This window comes from Esox lucius, chromosome 9 (genome assembly GCF_011004845.1).
Source record: "Esox lucius isolate fEsoLuc1 chromosome 9, fEsoLuc1.pri, whole genome shotgun sequence".
Lineage (NCBI taxonomy): Eukaryota > Metazoa > Chordata > Actinopteri > Esociformes > Esocidae > Esox > Esox lucius.
In genome coordinates, this window is record NC_047577.1 from 6,663,737 (window position 1) to 6,672,742 (window position 9,006).

At 44.8% G+C, this 9,006-nt stretch overlaps 1 protein-coding gene across 1 annotated transcript in view; it reads right to left on the reverse strand.

Annotated features, from left to right (window-relative positions):
- Positions 1-3,237: 3,237 nt before the first annotated feature.
- The window catches only part of LOC105006857 (lysyl oxidase homolog 4), a 28,588-nt gene continuing 22,819 nt past the window's right edge, over positions 3,238-9,006 (reverse strand). The window contains exons 12-15 of the mRNA XM_029121898.2: positions 7,269-7,384; positions 6,265-6,401; positions 3,671-3,782; positions 3,238-3,474 (exon numbers count right to left, since the gene is read on the reverse strand). Coding sequence (XP_028977731.2) covers positions 3,404-3,474; positions 3,671-3,782; positions 6,265-6,401; positions 7,269-7,384 — 436 coding nt within the window. The 3' untranslated portion in view covers positions 3,238-3,403. The remainder of the gene's footprint in view (positions 3,475-3,670; positions 3,783-6,264; positions 6,402-7,268; positions 7,385-9,006) is intronic.

Genomic DNA, 9,006 nt, shown 5'->3' on the forward strand with positions numbered 1-9,006 from the left:
CCTGTTTCCAGTCAGGTGTCTCTACACTGCTCAGTCCTCTTCCTGTTTCCAATCAGGTGTCTCTACACTGCTGACTCCACTTCCTGTTTCCAATCAGGTGTCTCTACACTGCTGACTCCACTTCCTGTTTCTAATTAGGTATCTCTACACTGTTAAATCCACTTCCTGTTTCTAATTAGGTATCTCCACATTGTGTAAAATCCACTTCCTGTTTCTAATGCGGTATCTCTACACTGTTAAATCTACTTCCTGTTTATAATGAGATATCTACACTGCTCATTCCTTTTCCTCTTTCTGATGTATCTCTACACCAGAGGTCTCAAACCGGTTCCACGGAAGGCCATGTGTCTACAGGTTTTTGGGTTTTCCTTTAAACAATTGTTTCCCAGTTCAGACTTAAACAACCAGGTGGGGGTAGAAACGAATCAATTAGTGACCTAATTAATCGAGCACCAAGATGAGAGTGAAGACCTGCAGACACTCGGCCCTCCGAGGAACCGGTTTGAGACCTCTGCTCTACACTGTTAAATCCACTTTCTGTTTCTAATGAGGTATCTCTACACTGTTAAATCCACTTTCTGTTTCTAATGAGGTATCTCTACACTGTTAAATCCACTTTCTGTTTCTAATGAGGTATCTCTACACTGTTAAATCCACTTTCTGTTTCTAATGAGGTATCTCTACACTGTTAAATCCACTTTCTGTTTCTAATGAGGTATCTCTACACTGTTAAATCCTCTTTCGCTTTCTAATGAGGTATCTTAAATCCACTTCCTATTTCTAATGAGTTATCTTTACACTGCTCAGTCCTCTTCCTGTTTCTAATGAGTTATCTCTACACTGCTCAGTCCTCTTCCTGTTTCTAATGAGGTATCTCTACACTGCTCAGTCCTCTTCCTGTTTCTAGTAAGGTTTTAAACTGCTAAGACCCATCTCTAGACCGTGACACTGTTGATTTAAAGACTAACACGTTACTTGAAGTTTCACATCCTGGTGTGCTACATTGACCATGTTTCTCTCCTGTATTCTCCATGAGACTCCTTTAAAAGCATGTTCAGTATTAAGCGGACCAGGGCAATGTTCATTATACTGTAGCAAAAAAACACTTTTAAATGGAAAACGACTATGAGGACATCATAATGTACAGGTTGACTCTGTGTTTGAGACTTTCTTCTGTTTAGTGCCTCATGAACAGGGCCCACAACTGCTGAAGGTAAGGAATGAATGTATGGTATGTCAGATGTATTCTTAACTCCCTGTTTATTTCCATATGGCCTAAATTAGCTGCATTTTCTCATTACAATATAACAGCTGTAGTTATAGACCAAGACCTAAACACACTAATCACACACACACACCACATTAAGGAAAAAGCAGCTAAATTAAGCAGCGTATTTAGGGTATGCCCTAATTTGTTTAGTAAAAGCAGACAGTTACCAGCGTGCGGTTGGAAACTACAGTAAAACACAGACATTGGGTCAGGATGTAAATCACAGCCACGTATCTACTCGGCTCTCATAGAAAGAAGGAATTCTTTACCTAATTTGGCACGGTGTATATTTAGGATTTTAAATGTACATGATATAGCTGATGAAACTATGAATCATGACGTTCTGTACCGCAGAATCAAATAACCCAATGGCAAAATATTTGTTTGGAAACCAAATATTTTATTAATTCATACCATTGTCAGGTGTTTTTGCAGGTGTAATATGTATACTGTAGGTACAAATAAAAACAACGCCCTAACACATAGGCCACTACTTTACGTTGTGTAGTGTGTAGGGAACTGATTGGAACGCAGACACTCCGCCTGTATGGTGAGGACACACGGCGTTAACACAGACTCTGGACAAGTACACCATTTATATTAATAAAATATAGAACATAAATCTGGTAACTTCCCAAAATTCAGTTTTTCGAGATATCGAGGTGGTATTGCCCTCATTCCGGCAATATTCTCAACCGGCTATCTGGAACGCCTGATCGTTTTGAAGTTATTGAAATCAAGGGACAAAACGTGTCAAGTCCAAAATACATAAAAGGACAGTTACTGACCTACCAACCTAGGTGGAGTGAGACAAAACTGTACATGACAAAACAATTGCAATACATAAAAATATTTATTTAAAATAAAAAAGGCAAGACGTTAGCACCATTAAAAATCTTTGTCTTTTACACACACACACACACACACACACACAAAACATTTTTATTGTTATTATATTGAATACTGACTTGTAACGCATAAATACTGAAATACTCATTTTTTACGTTATTATTAAAGTAGATTGAATTGGATGGACAACATGCAAGAAAATTGCCCAAGAAAGAAGTTACCCTGTAATGCTAATACAGAGATTCTGTGGCTGAAAATCCTGTGGATTTTCCATAGAGGTCATCTGCTGATGGATAATGAACCACCATACTCATCTGTCAAAATACTATATGTCTGGCTTAATGACCACATCCAAAATCGAAATCATATTGCATCTTCAGAATTCGTGGATTTCGTGTGTCGGACTGTGGCATTGTGCTACTTTTGGACAAAGACCACGACTGAGTTTTGGGAGATCGGAGACATCTTACGGTAGAATGAATTGTACGGCATTATCATACACAGACATTGGCAGAATTCGAAATGCGTGCACGAAGGAAGTCACCCTGGAAATCTATAACCATGCCACCTGTCTGAGTTTAACTTAAAATCAGTGTTTAGCTGACAGGGACAACCTCTACTAATGGACCATGTTATACAATATATACACACTTTGTCATTTTTCGGAATATCTGCTTTAAATGTTGAACCTCTGTGCTTAACTGTCAACACAATGCCGTCTAATTATGTCCCTTAGAACCACTGTTCATAACAACCGTGACGTCGGGATCTATCTTGTTTTCCTGTGTAGCGTGTGGTGTTTGAGAAGGTGAAAGTTAGTTTTATTTCACGACGTCAAGTATTTATGCAGTAATTCCAAATCCTGTTACCATGGTGATTTCTGACACCTGTGACAAACTGGGCCAATGCAACTCTAACCAGGAAACACGTCACAATCTCCCAGAAGTCCTTAACAGGTCTCACGTTCCCCATCCCTCCCCTTGGTCTCTTCTCTCAATCCCTTTCTCTGACGTGATGACTAAATGGTGGCGGTGCAATGCCTGCTCGACGTTTTGGTGACACTTTCTTCGCCCCCCCCCCCCCCTCCCCCCTCCCATTGGTCCACTCTGACCCCAAGCCTCCTGGTAATCCTCATGCCCCCTCTTCCCTGATTGGGTGAGGTCAGGTGTGGCGTCAGGGAAATGTCCTGAGACCTCCCATTAGTTGATATGTGGTTGCCGAAGTCTCTCATCGATCTTCCTGTTGGACGGAGACATTCTACTGGTGGTTCTTTTGTTCTGTCGGTTAGAGGAAATTGTTGGTGATCTGACGCTGGTGCTCGAACAGATCCTCCACCTCTGGACTGTATGCATCACCTGAGAGAAAGAAAGGAAGAAGGAGAGAGAGGAGATGGAGAGGGACAGACGGCAAACATTAAGAAAAATAAACAAGGGAGAGAAAGACTAAGAGAAAAGACCAGAGGCATTGGTAGTAGAGATGACTGACGGACAGAATGGAGTGATAAAGAGTACGGTGTGTCGTTTACATCGAATGGCTAGGTCAGCCCCTCACCTGCGTGACAGCCGAACAGGTAGACCCGCCCCCCGTCATACTTGCAGCGACAACGCATCACGTTGTTCTGGAAGTCAGACTCGGCCATGTCCAACGAAGGGTTAACCTCCACCTGTTGGGACAAGGGGCCAAGGATAGGTGAGAGGTAGACATTGTCTGTGGGGTAGCGATGGCCACTCCAGGCTTGTGTTGTTTTAGCAGCAGGATATTATGCTGGCAGCGCTTAGATTGTCTTTATCACAATAAAAGCCATCATTGATGTTTATGAGGCAATATAGTTAACAATCTAGTCTGTGAAAAAGGATACAAGAATAACATTGGAACGGACATTAAACATAAAATGTACACACTAGATTGTTCACTATAAAATGCCTTACATAGTTCAATGATGGCTTTTATTTTGAAAAATAAAATCTGAGTTAGCGCTGCTAGCACAATATCCTGCTGCTAGAATAACGGTAATGAAGCCTTGTGTGGCCATCACTTCTGTAGGGTTCAATACATGTAACCCTGGGGATTTTTATATTTTTGGATGATGGACTGTAGTCGGATCAAGTAATGGAATGTAGGTGTAGTAGGATGAATGAATAGGATGATTTGTTGTAGTGGGATGAAGGAGTGGGATGATGCTCTGCTCCTACACCTATAGTGAGTTTTGTGGTGAGTCTCCTAACGACGGGTTGGGATGAGAGCAGGGTAAAGATCATCCTAGATCCGTGACTCAAATCACTGTCCCCCCCCCCCCCCCGAGTGCCTTTCGCCACGTCTCAACACACTTGAAAGAAAAACACAATTAAAATGATATGATAATAAATAAAAGAAGGAAATGAAGGAGCCGTCAAGGAGACGAAGAGGAACGACACACAGACTTCAGATGGAACGTAAACGGCCAACTCCGGTCGAAGACTATGACAACCGTGTTTGGTTGATCTAAAACAGTCAGCCTATTATTAAAACGTAGTCATGGTAGGTTGGTTGGTATTTTTATTTTTTTTACTGTTCTGTTTCACATAAATAAAAACATGCACGTGGCCTTTACCGCCTCACACATGAAAGGCAAAACTAACCACAGTTTTCTACCCCAAAAAAAAAGCACTTTCATTTTCTACAAACGCACATGGTTCATCTTTCCATAAAAAACATCTAATGACAAAAAAAACCAAATGAAAATCTATCCTAAACCTATTCGTAATTATAAAAAAGAAATATTATTTAATATCTGGCCTGGCGGACTTTATATATGTCTGTTGGCACAGTAACAAGGGCCCCTATCGTGGCACTTAGTTTATAAGCTCTGTGTGAAACAGTGGCATCTCAACTAGGCCGTAATACAAGCTCTTTTACAGCCTTTCACTCTGCACCGTGAGACAGGTTGTGAATGTTATTTTTGTGCTGATTCTTCTGATTGTGTTGCGTGCATGTGCGCGCGCGTGTGCGTGTGCATGCGTGCTGAGGCCAGGCTGAGTGTGTCCGTGGCCAGCAGTGGTCGGTAGCTGGCTCCCAAATGACAGCGCAATCACAGACGGTCACTGCGGCGTGTACGGTAGTTATATTGTTGCTCCTAAAAACGTCTGTCACTGCCTCCCCGCGACTTTGGCCCCGGTACAAATATACGCCCAGTTGAGCCAGCATAAAAGAGAGAGACACACACACACACACACACGCACACTTTTTCACTTCAGTCGCACAGTTTATTGTCGACTTAACTAGGGTTGAGGAGTGTTTCCAGGGCAACCTCACGACGACTCAGACAGAGGAGGTAGTTGTGTCATCGGCCCGTGTTTGATCTGTCTGGTTATGACACAGCCTCCGTGCGTGTGCGTGTGTGTGCGTGTGTGTCATAGTGATGATTTTCGCAGAAGGCCGACGGGGCAGATTTACCACATCAAAGCGCGCCGCTGAAGGACGGCAGAAACATTTGGCCACGTTCGCCGAGAAAAACAACCCAAAATATTGTGGCTCCAACAAAAAGGGAGACCCCTCGATTACGCGTTAAAGACCAACGTTCAGAAAGGATCATTATACCAAAGTATACGATAAACAGAATAAGCCCACCCCCAACCCCTCCCCAGCTAGCAGTGTTAATGTGCTGACAGCCCCCAAACTGACGGGGACGAGCCAAGCCTTTCTCTGAACTAATGTCAGGTTGTCGCTGTGCTTGAACACAGGCTCAACAAATCCTTCCATCCAAAGCATTCGCTCTCGCCGCGCACCTAGAGACGCACGAACCAACACGACCGATGTGTGCAGACTCAGCCGAGACCAATTAACGCTTAAATTATAGAGCGTGTCGCTTTTTATTCCTCTCGTCACGGTTACTGAGCAGAACAGGGTAGTTCCTCCAAACACAAAAAACGCACGGCTATATATTTGGAGCTTTTTATCGTTTTGTTTCTTTGTCAGTTTAAATACAGACAGCGGGCCGTTTATCCACTGAGCTTTGACTAATGAGTTTCCTCGGCACGCACACGCGTGCGTGTTGACGTGTACTGTCGGTGTGTGTTCAGTGTGTATTCGTTGCCTGTGGTAGTTAATGTTCCTAGGTGTGTCCACGCAGTGTGTGTGTGTGTGTGTGTGTGTGTTTGGGTTCTAACCTGGAAGATGTACTCCCCAGGCTTGACGTCGGTGATGTCGATCCACTGACAGTCGATGTCATGACGATAGGTATCCCAGCAGCCCACAGAGATTCCCTGCTCCCCCATGTTGTAGCAGGCGTAGCGCTTCTGGATGCCTGCGTGTTGCCAGGGAAACAGAATCCTCTTAGGCCAAGGTTCGTGTTAAGGCTGTGGACAACAGCCACAGGTCAAGTCTGCTGGGATTCGCCTCGGTCGCCATGCCAGCGCCGAGTCAGTGAACACCGCGGCACGACCACTGACAGGCAGTTGGACAGAATGTTGTTTCCGTGACAGTAATCAGTCAGGCATTTATTGAATATTCATTACTACACGTAGCTTTGCAGGACTATAATGACTGACCAGCCACACGCCTTCAGAGCAGTTAGAAGGTTTTGGTCCCTTCCAGAGCTGGACATTGCCCAGAATGTCCTCTTAATAGCAGAGGTGGGTGTTTCTATGTGAACATCCAGGCTGATCTGCCCTGATGGACAAAATAAACGCTCCCTCCATGAAGTCAACCAGTCCCATTTCTTTCTTTAGAGAATCTCTCTCCAGTTTTTGAGTAAGTATAACGTCTAACTCGAGATGAACTGGCTAACATACCAGGCGACAATCGGCAATTGTGCTAAGCTGACTAGCGATTATCTATAGTGATGTCCAGCTGAGACAATGAAATGGTATTCATGGGTACGTCTAAAACAATGAATTGGTATTCATGGGTACATGTAAGACAATCAAACGGTATTCATGGGTACGTCTGAGACAATCAAACGGTATTCATGGGTACGTCTGAGACAATCAAACGGTATTCATGGGTACATGTAAGACAATCAAACGGTATTCATGGGTACGTCTGAGACAATCAAACGGTATTCATGGGTACGTCTGAGACAATCAAACGGTATTCATGGGTACATGTAAGACAATCAAACGGTATTCATGGGTACATCTCTTTCAGGACGGATGACAGAATACAGGTATACCGTCAGGGCAGTAGGTGTCCTCCAGACAGAAGCTGGCTTTGTGACCCTCAGCGATCTTAGTTCCGTTTAGGGTCAAAAGGTCATAGTGAGTGAAGACCTCAATGCTGTGGTAGTGCCTGTGAGGACGAGGAGGTGGGGGAGGGGGGGCGGGAAGGAGGAGGGGGAGGTAGAGGTTATCAAAGGTATCCTGCATCGTGACATCACAAACAGTTACAGTAACAGCGGTAGAAGTACAAACAGTTACAGTAACAGCGGTAGAAAAACAAACAGTTACAGTAACAGCGGTAGAAGAACAAACAGTTACAGTAACAGCTGTAGAAGAACAAACATTTACAGTAACAGCCGTAGAAGAACAAACAGTTACAGTAACAGCCATAGAAGAACAAACAGTTACAGTAACAGCCGTAGAAGAACAAACAGTTACAGTAACAGCCATAGAAGAACAAGAACAATGCCCATGGAGAGCTGTTGGTTGTTTGTCTGACGTAACAGAAAGAGGAGGAGGATGTCAACACATTTTGTCACCGGTTCTTGTTTGCCTGACTTAATGTAAGTAGTAAATTCCTGAGGCGCTTGACTATATCTGTGTGATATCTGACATACAGACAACATCTTGTTTTCTGTGTGTGTGTGTGTGTGTGTGTGTCTTTTAAAAAGACAGAACTTGTTGTGTCTCAGCAGCACTGGATGTAAATAAACTGCAATACAAATAAACACCAGACAATGAGAGTTCTGTCTGGAGCTGTTAGTTCTGTGTTACAAACTCACAATCCCAGATTACAACCTCATACCACATTTGTCAGTGGGAACCTGCTGTGGTCAGGAGAGGGACCTGGTCATCCTCAGTCAGCCGACCACAGCAGGGAAGAACTGTTCCAATCTGAATAGCCCCGGCCATTATTGTCTTCTGCCTTGCTTTATTGAATATACTTATCTACCACATCCCCCAACAATCTGTCAACCACCACGTCCCCCAACACATGTCAACTACCACGTCCCCCAACACCTGTCAACTACCACGTCCCCCAACACCTGTCAACTACCCCGTCCCCCAACACCTGTCAACTACCCCGTCCCCCAACACCTGTCAACTACCACGTCCCCCAACACCTGTCAACTACCACGTCCACCAACACCTGTCAACTACCACGTCCCCCAACACATGTCAACTACCACATCCCCCAACACCTGTCAACTACCACGTCCCCCAACACATGTCAACTACCACGGCCCCCAACACCTGTCAACTACCACGGCCCCCAACACCTGTCAACCATCACGTCCACCAACACCTGTCAACTACCACGTCCCCCAACACCTGTCAACTACCCCGTCCCCCAACACCTGTCAACTACCCCGTCCCCCAACACCTGTCAACTACCACGTCCCCCAACACCTGTCAACTACCACGTCCACCAACACCTGTCAACTACCACGTCCCCCAACACATGTCAACTACCACATCCCCCAACACCTGTCAACTACCACGTCCCCCAACACATGTCAACTACCACGGCCCCCAACACCTGTCAACTACCACGGCCCCCAACACCTGTCAACCATCACGTCCACCAACACCTGTCAACTACCACGTCCACCAACACCTGTCAACTACCACGTCCACCAACGCCTGTCAACTACCACGTCCCCCAACGCCTGTCAACTACCACGTCCCCCAACACCTGTCAACTACCACGTCCCCCAACACCTGTCAACTACCACGTCCCCCAACGCCTGT